Genomic DNA, 17,329 nt, shown 5'->3' with positions numbered 1-17,329 from the left:
ATTTTTGTAAATTTTTTCTCTTCAAATAAATGTGTTTTCGAACAAGATATGCACGAAATCAAGACCAGCAAATTGATGGGTTTGGTGTGGCGGCAATGAGTTGCTTGAATTTCTTCGACGAATCTCTCCAGCAGGAAATTTAGTGCGATTTTAGACTATTTTATTCTTTTCCTCTCTGCGACAAGATGGCGGACCTTTCGGGGAGTGTCTCAACGCCTTGCTTTGCAGCTGCAAAGTTAGCTCTAGCTAATATACGTCCGCAGTATGCAAATATAGCCTCGCTGTTTTTTTTTTATAAACGCACTCTTCGCGTAACAAATAAGATTCGATTCCTTTTTCTTTCTACTTCGGTACAAGAAAAAGTTATTAAGAACCAGAGATCACCGAAGTAACGAAACACGTCATGACTCACCAAGATATTTTTTCCGAATGCGACCAAGAACATGAAAACGCTTAGAAACAGCCCCCAAGGAGAAAATCGAGGACAGCTCATCATGACAGCAGCCATGAGTTTAACTGCTTTTGTCAAATACTTGGTTGTCAAACAGCTGTTGGAATAAAATTGGTTGGTATTATAAGAAACTGTGAGATAAATCTATACCTGTACTAGGGTAGAAAAGTGAAGTACGTTGAGATTTTACTTTGTGCATTAAATTACATCAGGTATCTGTAATATATTACCCAGCGAACAGCAAATTTATTTCAAAACATTCATTTATTACCTATAGAAGATGCTACGAGCTGGGAAAGCAATTTGAACCAGGTATTAGTGTATATTTAAATCTTACGAGAAAAGGAGGCACCAAAATCAGTTCTTATAAAGAAATTATACAGCTTCTGACGAAATGTATGCCAACAGTAACAGAAAGTCAGTAACAGTAATCGAAGTATGATCTATAACTAAAGAGTCTTCATCCAGCAGCATCTGTACCCAATTCAAAATTAATCTTGTTTGAAAACTTGACTAGAATAAAATCTTTCCTAGGTAGTCATTGACCTCACGCCTGTGTTTTGTAACGACTTAGCTTGAATCGACCGGGGCCTCAGCGATTGCCAAGTGTTCCATAGCATTTTGTTTTTGTTGTCAACCGATGTCAGATGCAATAATTCATTGGTTCAGACGAAGAAAATTGTTCTGCTGAGGCAAGATCCGGTCGGGCGCGATTTCCGTGTTTCCCCAAGTATCCAGGGGCATTACTGTGCGGCTTATTGGTGTGACATACTCATTGCAGCGTCCTCGCAGCAAACAGTTCAACATGTCCGACGCAGTGATCGATTTAGCCAATGATTCGGACACGGACGATGTGATTATGATCGTCGATGAGCCAGAAACAAGTACAAACAGACAGGAATCAACGGAATCCATCGATCCGAATCCCGGGGTAAAGCCAGAACCGGACGAGATGGAATTTGAACCGATGAATAATCATATGTGAGTAGCAATCTATTGATCCTCCATGTGCATTTTTTGCTGCGTCAATGGTCTCGCTTTTCCATTGGCAAAAAATGTTAAATTTTTGGTTAGGTTAGTTTGCTAGTGAGTTTTCCTTCCCAATGGTACTTGGTATGGTTTTTTTTTATCGTGTCAACTTGTCCTTCGTTCATATCGTCGATAAGATCGACATATCGCCATCCTTCAAGTGAACAAGAAGCCAACAAACGTAATTCATTGTTGTGTTGTCTACAAAGCCTATACGGGATTCTCCCTCCCATGTCCTGCCAGTTACACGCCACACCTTTCCCGTAGTCCCCACCTCCGAAGGTCGGTGTTCTGGCCAATATAAGCAATACACGTTGTGCCAGAAACAATAACACTACGCAGGGCAGCTTGATTCGCCTCCATTGTGTGGGATATAGGACGGGTGTCATTGAGTAGGCCAAATTGCTTTCTTGCTCGCGTTCGTCTATTGATTTTTTGTTATGTTTGCAAACTTACATCTGGCACCTCGGAACGGTCATTTCAATAGCCATCGTATTATACAGATGATACTAGACCTCTATGATGGACACCGAATTTGTGTGTGCGATGGATTCTTGTGAATGCCATAGCAACTCTAGAGATTAACTCATCTCGTTTTCGATAAGACGTTCGTGGTTTTGGTTTCCCTTTTGCGGTAGAACATTATTTCATATCTATTAGTTATACGATAGCGTCACCATGCTATGTAGCAAATTAAACTCGCCTGTCGCAACGACCACATTGAAATTGTTTGACAAAGCCCTAAATTATGAGCAGATGAAGGCACTCAATCTTAAGCGGTTCCAATTTTTCCTGCGGCATGCAAAGCTAACTATAACAACTGTTGTAGAGCCGAAAGCTTAAATTATTTCATGCGATTCTATATGCTATTTCGGTCATCGTATTATGTTGGCATACTATACTAACTCAGTAACTTGAAACAGATTTATTGCTTAAGTAACCTGAAGTTAGTTATTACAATCGCGGCAACCTTAATATGCGCACGCGCTAGTGCTCGCGTCGTGTTTGTATTTACCTTTACCGAAACCGATAGCGTAAAGGAAAACAGCTGATCCCTTCTTTCGTCTAGAACGCACAATCATTCGTTACGAATTTCCTCCAACCAAACGATCGTAAGCCTTGTAGGCAAGGGTGAAGTATGAAAATGGCAGACGGTGGCTCCAACGAATGGGTTTACAATTTTTGTTGTTGAGAAAAACCTCATGGCAAGCATGCGCTTTTGCTCTAGGATTGTACGCACGCTCAAATATGCACAGGAACGTGTAGGATGAGCTGCGATCGCTCGTTAAAGCATGCGGCACAGATCGAGCATCGATAAGCGGAGGCAACCGGTCGTGAGGTAGTGTTAGTTGTAATGTTCGACGATTCGCCTTCACGCTCGGATCCATCTTCTTTGTTGGATGATCCCTCGTCACCATCTTCTAGCATAGATTCGGAGATTGTGATCAGATTTGTCACTCGCTCGTTTTCCTCGTGATTGAAGGAAGAGCTGTTGCGCCTGCTGTTGCTGCTGCTTCGTCTACTTGCTCCGCTGGATGTCTGATCTGGAATTCCATCGTTCAGGAGCATTGAAGCTAACCGCTCCGATGCTTGCTGTTGCTGATCGCTGCCCAGGAGCTTGCTCGAAGAACTTGACTTCTTTTCGGCCATGGGAATAGTTGTTAGCGATGTGACGGAAGCGCTCATGTCCGCTGAGCTAGAAGCACCGGTGACGATATCCGCCGACATGGCTTCCTGCAGAAAGTTGACCTCCCTTTCGAGCTGGCGACGTGTGAGCCGTTGACTGCGCAACACAGCTGGTGGACTCGAGACCGTAGTCTTGCTCGTTAAGGACGTACTCCCACCAATGGATCGCCGTCGCGCGGTAGCACTGGTGGAGGGAACATTTTTGGATTTAGCTTTGGGCTTGCTGCTGTTTACCGGCACCCCCTGTTTGTTGCGTTGGCTTTTAGCCCGTTTGTTCACAACCCGTTGGTTCTTTTTCTTGTTGGCGTTGAATCGATCGATGTGTCTCTCCTTACGTGACATTTCCACCAGCGGCTGCTGGTCATTCTCTAGCGCCGCAGCTGGTTGGACGCGTTTGCTAGTGGGACAGATGGATTGACCATCATCCAGCGATTCATCCATCGAATCGTCCGTGTTCCCGTCGTCCAGCAGGGGAAAGCTTACGGACGAGATCCGGTGCGAGGGTATTTCCCGCACGTACGCTGGCAACCCGCGGTTCCGTTCCAGCGCTTTGAACGCCTCCATCACGTGCGTCATGTTGTTATTGTGCGGTGAGCCACGCTTTTCCACGTCCTCCGGCGTGTCGAGGAGCAACTCCTCCTCTTTGACGACATCCTTCGCAGAGCTTGGCGATTGACGAGTTGGCCGATTGTCGGAGCTCGTGCGGGAGAGTGCCGCATTCCGGGCGTAAATGCGTTTTGATTTTGGCGTGCAGACCACCCGCGACGAGCCTACCTTTGTCGATATCGCGTTCTTCGCTTTTACCTTCGGTTTCGTTGCATTAGTTGGTGGCTTTCGCGGAGACTCGATAAAGTGATTATTACTGAGCTTAATCGGGTCGTCCTGATCGTGCAACAGCACCGCATTGCTAAGCAAATTTATGCCGTTATCATCGAGCATACTGTGCGGCGTTTGCATAGCAATCCTGTCGTGATTGTCTTCCATCGAGCCCATATGATGGGTTGTTCCATCCGGCGGGTTGTGGTCACTACCTCCCGAAGCATCACTACCAGCACTACCGTCCTGCTGGTACTCAAGCGGGCCCACTTCATGCCCATCTGGGTCTTCGGCCGTTGTGCCAGGGTCGTCTTCCGGCTCGTTATCGTCACCTGGTTTAACCTTCTGCTTCCGGCGGCCCTTCTGCAGACGCTCGAGTTCGTGTGGTTTCAATTTCCGACGCCGTTTGTACTTCCTAGGAAAGGTGGGTGGTTTGCGCTTGAGGGCCGTGTTCGTGTCGCTGTGTTCGATCAGATGCTGCACGAGGTCGGCGGTCGTGGTGAAGGGTGCACTGCAAACGACACAGACGAACGGTTGCTGATCGGTCGTTCCCTTCCGTCCATCGGCCTGCGAGTGGTGCGCACGGATATGCTCCCGCAGGACAACCCGCTGGTTGAAGGCTTTCGGACACACCGGGCACGCGTACGGCTTTTCGCCCGTGTGGATCCGCTCGTGCTTCCGGAGCGTGCCTCCATCAGCGAATGCTTTCCAGCAGAATCGACACGCGTACGGACGCTCGCCCGTATGAATGCGCATGTGGATCTGCTGGGACGAGCGTGAGCCAAACGATTTGTTGCACTCGTGGCACGGATATTCGTTCGATTTCGAGTGCGAATGGCGATGGTTCATAAGCGAGCGGCCATCGGGGAACTCCTGATCGCAAACCTCGCAACGCACCGTCTTGTTCCGGTGCGAGTCCATGTGGCGCTTTAGCCGCGCCATGTGGTAGAAAGTTTTACCGCACTTCGAACAGCAGTGGGCGCGCTCTCGCGAATGATCCCAGGCGTGCTTCATCAGCGTCGTCTGCGTTTTACACCGCTTGCCGCAGATCGCGCAGGACGTTCCGGTCAGCTCGTGGCGATGTCGTTCCTGGACGTGTTGCTTCATGACGGACTCGTCGAGGAACTTTTCACCGCACAGCTGGCACTCGTACGGTTCGTGCCGCGCGGTGTGCAGCTCGGCGTGGTCCAACAAATCGATCGCTTTATCGAACGTTTCACCGCAATCCCGACAGGACAGCGACGATGGGGATCGCGCTTCGTAGTGCTCGATCGAATAATCGTACCCGCCGTATTCATCGGCTGCATCCGTGTCCCTGTCTTCATGTTCTCTCTCTTTGTGAGCCGACGCTTCGGTAAGCTCTTGTTTAATGATCGCACCACCGTACGCTTGTGATGGGTCACTGTCGTCACATGCGAACGCGGCCTGGCAGTGATCCTGCTGGAGATGGGTTTTCAAGTGTTCAATTCGCAAGAAAACCGCACTGCATCTATCACACTTGAACTGTTTCTTGTTGCCGAGCGCTTTCCCTTGACGGGACGGGTACTTGAAACCGTGTATGCGTTCGATGTGATCGTGAAGTAGCGCTTGATCACAAAACTGGATGAAGCATACATCACAATCGTACGGCGGTTCGTTGCTATGGCTACGGGAATGCGACTCTAGTGCTTTTGCGCGCCCGAACGAGACACCGCACTGCTGGCATACGAACGGTTTCCTCTCATCGGCCACTGGAAATGGCGTCGATTGAGCTTCGGAAGAGTCCGAGGGTTCTTTTTTAATGTACCGATTGGCGGTGGTCACAGGTGCGCGCGTTGCCCGGTTTGCCGTTCCCTTTGTGGAAGCAAAGTTACCATGCTTTGGGCGAACTTCACGCGATCCCGTTGCAGCAGGTTGGCCCCTTTTACGGGCGGTTGGTCTCTTGCTACCGACGTCGCCGACGATCGAAGGGAGCTCGCAAAACAGCCTGTCATCATCACGTTCCGCCGGCTGGCGCATGCTGAAACCGTTGGCGTATGGCGGTCGTGTCATGGAATCGGTGCTGAAGGCAGATGATGAGATCTCCTTCGGTGCGGAGGAACGCGTAGAAATTAGCTGCATCGGAGGCTGCGAGTTGTAGTTCACCATCGTCTCCTGGATGTACATATCCTCGTCCTCGCTCGAGAACCGTGACCGGTGCTTATGCGTCGTTGAGGGGAACTCGGTCAAATCATCTGAAATAAGATTGGTACGTAAAATGTTACCATTATTCCGAATCCAAATGCGACAATGGCAATGGCGCGGATACACTATACGTACAGTCCACGTCCTGTTCATTGCGAAATGATAGCTCGTCCTGGTCGGCCGTCGCATAGGCGTGTTGTTTGAGATGTTGGATCAGATCGCACCGGCGACCGTACCTGGCACCGCATAGATTGCACACATACGGGCGATCGTTCGAGTGTATAATGAGATGGTTTTGCAGCGTGATTTTCTTCCGAAACCGCCGGCTACAAAAGTCGCACGGATATGGCCGGGACACACTGTACTCGTCCTGATCAAGCGGAACGGTCGGCATATCGTCCTCAACCGATGTCGCGCTCGCTCCGAGCTGATCGACCGTTACCTGCACGCATTCTTCGTCCTGTGATTGGACCCAGTCGTCGGTGATTACCTCTTCGGTCACCTGGCACTCTTCCGTGTACTGTTGTTGCGGTTGCTCCGGGGCAACGGACTGGTCGTAGGTTGGATGTTGCTGGGTTTCCGAAACGGCATAATCATGCATCGCTAGCTCGTGTTGGGAGGCATTTGGTGTTTGCACATGGGCCATCTGGATGACTTCGGGCGTGCTCGCTACAAGCGTTCCGGCTTCACCATCCACCGCTGCGACGGTCTCGCCAGTGGTCATGTAGATTAGATTTTCCGGCGGAATCTGGTCGATGTTCTGTATGGACCGTTCGTCCACGAGATACTGCCCGTCGACGGTTTGGAGCAGAATGGACTCGTTCAGTATGGTCGCCGTTCGCTGGGGCTGGTGAAACCGCTGTCCAGGTTGTACCGGGAGATAAGATCCGCTAGCAACATCACCACTGTACACTGCTGCACTACCATCAGTACTCGGAGACGCCACCGTTTCCATGAACTGTGTTGTCCCGCCTTGCCCATTGATGCTGATGATCTTTAATTTCCCCCTTGTCGTGGGCACGAAGGTAGATGTTATTGCGTTACCGCCGCCGCCGCCAACGACGCTACTGTTGCTCCTGAGTTGGGTTTGGTTGGCATTCATTTGCCAGAGTGCATATGAGTTGTGGTTCATCGCTGCTCCACATCAGGGTAGCCCGGATGCGGACGCCACGCTTAGCACGGGAAGATACTGGAGAGAACGATAGAAAGAATGGACAAACTTTACACTCTATAATGGTGCTGCATTGCCTGTCGCTTCACTGTATTATCGCGAAATGACATTTCAAAGTTTTTGGCAGATTCTTTGCGTTCTCCTTCCTGCTCGCCCTCGAGAGGCACATATGACACATGCGTTCCGCAGTCAATTCCTCACTCGCTCGCTCACACACTGCACAAAAGTCCAAAAGATTCCATCATGGTGGAACAGGCAGCAATAGCAATAATGCTTTCGTCTGCCGCAAGGCGGCGCTGCGCACAGTCTTTACCGCTCGGGAGTTTTTTGCCTTTTTCCTTCCTATATGATAAGGAGGCAGCTAGGGGACCCTTTTGTTTGGTAACGAAAACTTAGGTTATGGCTAAAATGTTGAGGTTATTTAAGATTTTCCGACATCAAAACAAATCACATCAATGGCGGAATCAGCTGATTTCGAGCGAAGTACACAGATGGGACTAGAAACGTTGGTCGGACCATCGATGGAGGCACGAGGTTTTTCTCGAACATGATCGATGCTGCTGCAAATGCTGAACTAGACTCGATCGCCTTGTTGAAAGCGCCATTTTACAATATAATCGTACATTTTCCACAGAATCAGGTTTTGTTTGAGGTACAGCTAGGTACGACTTTACGGTCTGTCGATACGCGATAACGATTACGCTTTGCTATTGGAATGCTTACTGTTTGCTCCTAGAGGGAAATATTTGTCACTAATTTCATGGCACTTTCAATTCAACTGAGCAATCTTTCTTATTGGCTTCCTTCGGAGTGGCAAGGAACCATGCAAAGGTAGGATATCACCTCACGCATCACCACAGGCCCTCAACTACGCTATTCTAAAGGTGCAGCGCAAATTTAAAGCAAGAATGAAGAATTTAAACACAATTTCAAGAAGGTAAATTGGAAATAATCAAAAATAAAACAACTCTTCCCGACGAAATGGTTTCACACTTTGACAGGTGGCCGTCACTGCCAAGACTTCATAGCGAAATTCATCTTTGTCAAACAGTGCGTAACAAAAGAAACATTAAAAGGATGCAAAAGAAAATGAATTTACAAGAGGTAGGCATTTTAAACAGGGAATATTTTGCATAGGTACTGATAACGTTTTACTGATTTAACGTTCCAACCTGCTATTAGCTTATAATTTAAATACAATACAGTAACTCTCATGCGCGTAGATCTGAATGCGCGTAGATCTGAAGTATCGAGCTGGTCACTACAAACACGGCTGGCCAAATGGGTCGTCAAAATAGGCACGATACACTGCCACCCTCTCTTTGGTTGGTTTTGCTCCATCGGAAGTGCACGGGTGTGAAGCTGGTTGCTATTTGGAAAATATTTTCCCTTCTTGGCGCTACCAAGAGCTGGAAAATTCTTGTATCCTGTGGCAAACAATTTCCACCGGCGTGCGCAAAACGGTGTGAGTGTTTTAAGCCCTAGTAGAGGGAATCCGTAGAATTGCAGTTTCGCAGCACGGTCTTCGTTCGTCGTTGTCCGTACACATTTTCACCATGGAGGAAGTGACAATCGAAAGGTAAGCTATTACGTCGGAAAATATTGCGCCCAATGTGGATGTTCGTGAAGGTTTCTGGCAGGCTCGAAGCAAATTGTGCTATTTTTATTGTAGACTTTATTGTGGTGGTACAATTGCCGTGAACATCGGTGGCAAAATCACCTTCACTCCCCATCCACCGTCTCATAAACTTCCCCTTCTCCTTCTCCATCACCCACGATCTATCTTTGTTAGGTTCAGGAGGTTTGGACTAAGTATATACTTTACCCCCGCGGTTCGTTTGAATATTTATAACTGGGCTGCTCGATTGCTTGAATCTGGTTTCCATAACAACCTGTGATGATGCTAGAATTCCATTTCGGATATATTTATCATTTGCCCATTTTTGTAAAAGAACTTGATAAATTTTTGCTTTATTTTCATCTGTTTTAGAGCGGCCGAGGAGAAAAAAAATGCTGGTAATGATGAATACAAATCAAAACGTTACGATGCAGCCATTCGCCTGTACACGGAGGCAATCAATCTTAGCCCGGAAACTGCTGCCTACTATGGCAACCGATCCGCTTGTTATATGATGCTTAGTGACTATCGGGCTGCACTCAACGATGTTAAAACGGCTACCACCATCGACGACAAGTATGAGAAGGGCTACGTCCGGATGGCTAAATGCTCGCTGATGCTTGGTAGGTGACTGAACGCACAGATTTGTGTGATTTCTTGGCTAAATTGATAATATATTTTTTTTCATTAGGCGATGTCATTGGCGCAGAACAGGCGATACGCAAGTATCCGAATTTGGACACGGTGAACACGGCTTTGCGGGACGAAATTGTTGGTGTTGAACAACTCCGCGGCTTGAATGAGAAGGCAGCCAGCTCGTACGACCGGCAAGACTATCGCACCTGTTTGTTTCACTGCGATAGCGCTATCAAGATAGCTCCCGCTAGCATACATCTCAAGTTGCTCAAGGCAGAATGCTTGGCTATGCTGCTACGCTTCGAGGAAGCGTGCAACATTGCGATTACGATAATGCAGATGCACAGTAATAACGCGGATGCGATTTACGTGCGCGGTTTGACACTGTATTATAGCGATAATCTAGAGAAGGGCTTACTGCACTTCGAGCGGGCGTTGATGCTTGATCCTGATCACAAGAAAGCGAAAGCAATGCGCCAGAAAGCGAAACAGCTCAAGGAGAAGAAGGAGGCAGGTAATGAAATGTTCAAAACCGGCAAGTACCGCCAGGCACTCACGATCTACAGCGAAGCGCTCGAGCTAGACTCGCTGAACAAGGATATCAACAGCAAACTGTACTACAACCGTGCGCTAGTAAACTCGAAACTTGGCAACATCCGCGATTCCATCGCGGACTGTTCAAGCGCGCTGGAGTTAAACGAGAAGTACATGAAGGCTCTGATGCAGCGAGCCAAGCTTCACTATAATATGGAGAACTTCGAGGAGGCGGTAAAGGACTACGAGAAGGCGTTCAAGCATGATCGCACCGTGGAGATTAAAAACCTGCTCAAGGATGCCATGTTCCAACTGAAGAAATCAAAGCGTAAGGACTACTACAAGATTCTCGGCGTCACTAAGCAAGCGACAGAGGACGAAATCAAGAAAGCGTACCGCAAGCGGGCCCTTGTACACCATCCCGATCGACACGCCAACTCGACGGACGAGGAAAAGAAAGAACAAGAGCGTAAATTCAAGGAACTGGGAGAAGCATACACGATCTTGTCGGACCCAATTAAAAAGGCCCGGTACGACAGCGGACAGGATTTAGAAGAGATGAATAATAGTGGTAAGCGTCATCGAGTGCCGCTGAACTATGTGCTCTGAGGTTTGGTTTACTAATGAGCATTTCTTCTCTATTTCTCTTGCAGCGAATGTCGACCCTCAGCAAATTTATCGGCAGTTCTTCTTCCCATCTGATTTTGGTTTCGGAGGTTTCCCAGGCAGAGGTGGCGAAGGCGGCAATACAAATTTTTCGTTCCACTTTGGTTAAGGTGCATTCTACTGCTTCATGCGTTGTCGAGTCTATCAATTTCGTGTTTTTTGGCAGAAATGGTACAAGAAACGATATTAGCCAATTCCCGAGGTACTATCTTATTGTTGTGAAGTAAGAAATATTGTACGATGTGTGCGGTTTTTTGTTAGATACCTGCTACCAACTGCAACCGTGAGAGCTCTTTAGGATTCATACATTTTATTAACAATTGAAGTAAAAACAGAATCTATTTTGAGACATTTTTGTCATTGTTTATTTGCAATATTTTATTCAATGCCATTCTTATATCCTCTTCTTTTGTCTCATATACATGCCACAAAAATTGTACATTTTTATTATCGTTTATTTATTTTAAAGACGAAGTGATCAAAATATGATATATAAATGAGCACACAAAATGATCCAGGAACGCAGGCTGAACTGTAGGGTGAAGGGTATTTTTGTAGCTTGTCTATCATTTTGCTGTATACAATTTTTCAAAATTGTGCGCCGTGATTTCGACATGCGCGTGCATCTTTTTTTAATACATTTTTTGAGAAAGCTATCATTAGGTTGAAAAAGCAAAAAATTAGTCCCAGCGCATTACATTCGATCAGCGGTTACTGATCGGAACTGCCAATCGATAGACAGGCTATTAATGGGGGCTGTGTTATCGCTTCGGATCTCTGGACTAGGAAGAATCGAAGTCTGTGTAATGCAAATTGCTGTAGCCTTGCCGGACATACGACATTGCAAGTAACTTTATCGTTCTCCCCATATATGTGAATTAGTATAATAAAAACTAGTAACATAAACCAATATGTAATCCAACCGAGAAGTAACAATTGCATAACTATACCTACAGGAGCATTAATGATACTAGAGCACCGGGGCAGTGGGAATCGTGTTAAGAATAAAAAGTGCACCTTTCGCAACTGTGCATGGTACTGTACGGAATGTGATTAGCCGTTGATTAATCCTAAAAAGAATGTTTTGAAAGAACCATGAGAATATTTCGCTATCGGAAGGTTAGTAAGGGTGTGTTGTCCACCCTAAGGCATGCTACATTTGCCCACATAGTATTTAACCCACCGGACATGAGTTCAGTCAGGTTTTAGTTTTAGCACCGCAGTGGTCGCTTTTAAGACCGTCTCATTATGAAAAAATATCTTAGCTTAAAACGTCTCCTAACTTCATAAGCAAATTCACAGTGAGCAGTTCGTGTCTAGCGGTAAGGATATTGAAATAGATGTCCTCATCTAACAGTTAGGTCATGATTTTTGGTAGAGTTAGTGTTTCTCCTTTCTTCGGTTGATCGAACTGGGTAGCGTTAGTCCAGAAGAAGGCTTCGTTCCTGACGATACGAGCACAGCCATGATGCGTTCATTCGGACACGTTTCTTCCCTCTCACGTTCGGGGTGCGGTATTGCTTGCTGGTACGCGTAGAAGTAGACTATGTACGCTAGTTTATCATACTATTATTGTAACACGTATAATTGCTGGGAGGAGAGGAGTCCTACGTCCTATAATGGTCCCCTTTGGTAGCAACTGCATACCGGCGGTCCATGAAGTGTGCCGTGCGCAAACACGCGTTCATAAAGGTATAAAAGGTAAAAACACGTTTCAAAACAATTCTCCATTGCTGAGTAACAACCGTAAGCGTGACATAATCCTAATTGCGACCGGTGGACGTTTGAGAGTGAATCTAGCTCCCATCGTCTTGCTCAAGGTCAGACTCCGATTCAGCGAACCCTAAAATATATGCTACCAAGAGTAAACTGTTTGTTCCGTTCACAGGACGTTTTACGTTTTCTCTGTAACTATCACTTGGTCTCGTAATTCTACTACTTATCTACGACGTAACAATGATATTGTGAACTACATCTTTCCGATGATCTTCTCTCCTATCTTGCTAGAGAATGTGGCTAAAGAGAGTTAATAGTATTGCATTAAGTTGCACGATGTAATTGGTACCGTTTCTAAGTACTAACATTTTTAGAGCTCTCGTCCAGATATTCTAACAATTCCTTCCTTCCTTAGCCTAGTGATTTCTATCTATCGTTTTTCCTTTCTACCGGTAATCTTTTGTGTCCTTTGTGTAGAAAATGTGTGTGTGTGTGTTTTTCGGTGAAGACAACTCCAGCTACTTAAATGTTTAATTACGCGGCTTTACGGCACCAGTGTGTGAACGTTAGCTGGCAGTAGTTGGTAATCCTTCCACGATGGATCACCCTTCAATGGGTTATCATCAGCTATAACCACTCGTAGCTGTGCGGAAGATAATTTATCATAAATTAATTAATTAATTAATCATTAAAAAAATCAGTGTATTTTCGTTTACGAACAAGCGTAAAAAAAGGAACATATTCATACCTGGCTCGCTTTGGAAGTGAGAAAAGATGTTCGCAAGCGATAAGAAAAGTATAATTTTCCATCATTTATAGCATCCGGACAAAGCACTTTCACATGGGCTTACCTTACGGTGGTTGAACTGGTTGTAACGGTTATGGGATTTTCTCACAGCCTGAATTACAGCCTCCTTAACCTTGCCGGCGTCCATATGGTCTTCCCAGGCCACTGGAGCATGCGAGCAGAGAGCAACCAACAGCGTAAGTGCTTTACCAAGTAGTTTAAAAGCTCCAGCCAGCCGGCCACAACTTACCAACCATACATTCCGTGAAAAGGTGCAACGACTTCAGCGATCGTTTGTTGTACTTCGGCGAGATGCCATCGTAGTTGTAGTGGATCAGCAGCTTATCCGCGAACAACCGTTGATATGTAGTGCTGAGCGAGCAATCGTGCGATTTTAGCCGCCTTAGCGTATTTATCTGCGGAATGGAGTGAGAATAGAACGTCTAAGAAGCGGTTCTGAGACACGGCAGTACGTTCTTACGTAGCAATTTCGAGCAGAGTCGGAGCTCCTGACCAACTGCTCCAGCTGCTCTAGCTGTTCGACCGTTTCGATCGGAAACGTGACATCCCCGACGGGATCAAGCGGGAAATCGGACTTTCGCGCGGAATCAGCTTGCTCGCTAGGAAGCAGCATCACTTCCTCTATGTCCTCGACCTCGCTAGTTGTAGCTGTATTTGGTTGGAATAGAAAATACCACGGTATGAAAAATGTACCATATGTTTGTTCGAGGCGTTTTGAGCTTCACTTACTTTCCGTCTCATCGACGAGGAATACAACCGGTGCCGGAGAAAACATACTCGAACACTCGCTATCCTCAGGATCCAGTGGAGGTTTCCACCTAAGGATCAACTGTTCGTCCGTCTGCTCAAGTGTGGACGGTGACATTCGGTTGTTACTTTGCATGGACTCCGAATCCATCTCCGACTGCTCCTCAGGTACGCTTTGCTCAGTATTCGCTCCGTTGCTTAAGACCGAGCATGTCGTTATCTCAGGCTCCAGGATGCGATCCGATCGTGTGGTTATCTGTTCTGTGTCTATCACCGTACGGTGCTCGGAACTACTTGAACCACTAGCTTCTTCGACGATTACTACGGGGATGACTTGCGCCATCTGGACACACTGAGCTTCCGTTGGGCGCAATTCCTCCGACGATGAGCTCGATTCCGTGTCCGGTTTACCATCAACCACATTGGCCTCAGGGGGGGATTTTTTCTCGCTCCCAACCGGTCGACAGAACAGCATCCGTTGCTTGTGAAGCCGATTGAAGCGGTAGATCTCGTTGCTGCGCAAGCATTTGGTGCGAAAGAGCAGAAACTCGTCCAGCTTTTGCGCGCAATCCTCGCAGATCGGGGACGGGAAGTCGAAGTCCTTCGAAAGCTGAAATGGGTAGCGCCAAACGCGTAAATACGTGTTTGATGATGGATGATGATTCGGTCGTTTACCATTATTGCAGTGCACTCGAATATTTTCTCCACCAACGTAGCGGTCGCTTCCTTGCTGTTTTCCGACTGGAAGATGGACTGCACAATTGCCCGGTCCGAAAGGCACAGGCGACACTTGCTCTCCAGGTTCGGAATCAGGTGTTTCCTAGCGTGAGCGAGAAATAGACACAATCGTTTACCATTCTTCGGTATGCCGGGGTATATCCGTGTACCTACTTGAAAATGCTTCGTAACTTCGCCATCCGGAAGCAGCCCTGACGATGCACACGAGTGGAGGGAAAACCGCACGTAACCAAAATCCTGTTGCTGGGAAATGCGGGACAACCGAAAGCCGTAAGTCGTCCGTTTCGTTCGTGTAATGACACGCAACGGATGGCGGGGAACTCTAAAAAATAAGGATCTAAAAGCGAACGACCCTATCGAAAACACCTATGGAGTTCTTCCGCTCATGGATGGGGTGGATAAAATGCCCGAAACACAAAACTAGCTGCTGGAAAAACTGACGAACCCGAACGTGCTGCAGTTGAAGGTCTTGGGTTTGAGAAAGTTTGTGTGGATTTATTCTAGCTTTTTTTTTATTGTTTTTTCCTCTCTTTTTCATGTGCGTTTCTTCTCGTTCGCGCGTACGGGAGTTTTGACAGATGGCTGGAAGAGTGTCCTGTTTCTCTTCACTAATTGGAGGGGAAACGCACATGTTCGCTAGATCGGTCGTTGCTTTGGGCGCGGAAAAAGGACTACGACCATCATGGTGACAGAAACAGAGAGCGATAGAGAGAGCGAGAGAGGGACTAAGAATTTTGAGAGAAGAGAGGGTTTACATCCTTCCGAAACACTACGGAGAGCGTGCAGACGACTTCCACACGGTGGCGTGCAAAAGTTCACGTACACTGGAATATCCTTTTAACATGTACACAGCAATCGAGTCGGTTGGACTGATCGCCCTGTATCGACTTTTGCCGGTACGTCACGGAACCGATTTATGGTGAATCGTTCCCGACACGGTTCCACCGGTTTCGGTCTACGATCTGGGCAGTTCGAAAGCTTTTTCTTTGTCGACTTTCCACGGACCGTATTTTTCCGGTTCGTCCGGAAGGTTTCTGCCTCGGTGTGCCAGACGCGCGCGTACGACCAATCGAGCAAACAGTCCATCGTTGGGTCACCATCCTGTGGGAAAAAATGGAACACGACATTCTGAGACTGAGACGCCACATTACCACAAGGGACCATCTTTGACTTACCATGTCGTACGACGGGCGAAAGGGATGCTTCAGCAGGATGTCCTGATGGGCGATGAGGTTATCCTTGGGACGGGCCGTATATGCCTTGGTCCATTCGTAGCGAATTGGTGTTGGAAAAGTGAACGATTTGGTGAGCTTGCAGTTCGGCATTTTCGGCCTTCAGTCAACGCTGCGAATGTACCAAGTCAAATAACGCTTGCACCTAGCTTGCTTGAACCGGCCTACTGGGATAGCTATTTCGAGCTCCTTCATTTTATTTCAACTTTCTAATCCGCTTATCACCTTGAGTACCACATCACCCAAAAAGTGGGTGATGTAAATTTTTACAAAACGCCATGTCACCCATTTTTGGGTTACGGCAAAAACGCTTCATTTTGAAATGCCATTTTTTAGTATTTAGAACAGCTATTATTCTCACTTATCGCATTTGTGACCGAATAAAAATACGAATGAATGCAAAGAAAACCAAAAATTCATCACAAACGTAGAACGTTAAGAATTAGAGCCAGTGCAACCGAGGCTCTGACGTATGAGCAAGAATCGCTTGAATCGTGGCATTTTGTGCACTTTCCTAAAAAAACGCTTGGCACGCAAGGTGTTATATGAGCGTTTACACGCATTGAGCGATAGAAAAACTTCCGCAGCATAAATAGGTTATAAACATTTATAGCGAGTCCTTCGTTAGCATAATAAAAGCTCACGGGGCACATAAACTGCACCCATTAGCCTGATTTGATTCCACCGTTCGTTTTTATCCCATCCCATGACGAATGATTCACAGCATCTGTGCTTGCAGGAAATGATTGCCGCTCGTGCTTCTCTCGTCTGCAGCAAGTGCATCATCCGCATCCATTACGGCCATCCATCTTTGCTGCCACAACGGCTGATGGAGGCGCCTGGTGACCTTACGCATCAATTACATCACCGTGCGATCCGTACGGTGACAATTACATCGACGTGACCACATGCACCGCCCATTCCTGGCCAGCCGGTTTGGCGTGAAAATGGATGCGACTTTTCCGAGACGTCAAGCCTTTGGCGCTCAAGGACGAACAGAGGACGAAAGCGGACGAAGTGATGATTAAAATCTGTTACCCAGCTTCGCTCGTTCCGGACGGGCCTTAGGCTACGTGCCGGCAAGACACTGGAAGCCGTTCGTACCTCTTTCGGGTACCGGATGCGTTCCCTGCGGCAAACGTCGTAGACCCGGTAATTGACTAACTAATTTGATGCCCGCAAATGCCAACACTCGAGACATTTCGCCGGCACTCGGGTGCTATCGGTTCACGTGCTTTCGACCGTCGCACGGTGCTACATTACATCCGGTTCCGGTGATGCCCAGAGATAAGCGAATCCTAAAGCACAGAAATTAGTA

General features: G+C 47.1%; 3 protein-coding genes across 6 annotated transcripts; 1 reads left to right on the top strand and 2 right to left on the bottom strand.

The window, feature by feature from the left end:
* Positions 1-1,227: 1,227 nt before the first annotated feature.
* LOC128726073 (dnaJ homolog subfamily C member 7) lies at positions 1,228-11,836 on the top strand. Of its 4 annotated transcripts, none has more exons than XM_053819857.1 (4): positions 1,228-1,432; positions 9,307-9,557; positions 9,626-10,672; positions 10,758-11,836. In XM_053819857.1, exons 1-4 carry the CDS (start codon positions 1,257-1,259, stop codon positions 10,877-10,879), a joined length of 1,596 nt encoding a protein of 531 aa, XP_053675832.1. In that variant the 5' UTR covers positions 1,228-1,256; the 3' UTR covers positions 10,880-11,836. The 4 variants fall into 4 exon arrangements, with proteins under 4 accessions (XP_053675832.1, XP_053675830.1, XP_053675831.1 ...); XM_053819855.1 differs by having other exon boundaries at positions 9,626-10,675; XM_053819856.1 differs by having other exon boundaries at positions 9,626-10,681.
* Positions 11,837-13,030: 1,194 nt separating this feature from the next.
* LOC128722801 (uncharacterized) lies at positions 13,031-14,958 on the bottom strand. Its single transcript, XM_053816482.1, has 7 exons — positions 14,933-14,958; positions 14,717-14,861; positions 14,024-14,651; positions 13,755-13,942; positions 13,524-13,689; positions 13,338-13,438; positions 13,031-13,129 (listed from the first exon to the last, which is right to left on the bottom strand). Exons 1-7 carry the CDS (start codon positions 14,956-14,958, stop codon positions 13,031-13,033), a joined length of 1,353 nt encoding a protein of 450 aa, XP_053672457.1.
* A 658-nt stretch (positions 14,959-15,616) lies between these two features.
* LOC128726943 (uncharacterized) lies at positions 15,617-16,104 on the bottom strand. The gene is made up of 2 exons (XM_053820792.1): positions 15,955-16,104; positions 15,617-15,880 (listed from the first exon to the last, which is right to left on the bottom strand). Exons 1-2 carry the CDS (start codon positions 16,102-16,104, stop codon positions 15,617-15,619), a joined length of 414 nt encoding a protein of 137 aa, XP_053676767.1.
* Positions 16,105-17,329: the final 1,225 nt, after the last annotated feature.

The sequence above is a fragment of the Anopheles nili genome, chromosome 3 (assembly GCF_943737925.1).
Source record: "Anopheles nili chromosome 3, idAnoNiliSN_F5_01, whole genome shotgun sequence".
NCBI classification, from domain to species: Eukaryota; Metazoa; Arthropoda; class Insecta; order Diptera; family Culicidae; genus Anopheles; species Anopheles nili.
This window is presented reverse-complemented; position numbering and strand designations above follow the sequence as displayed.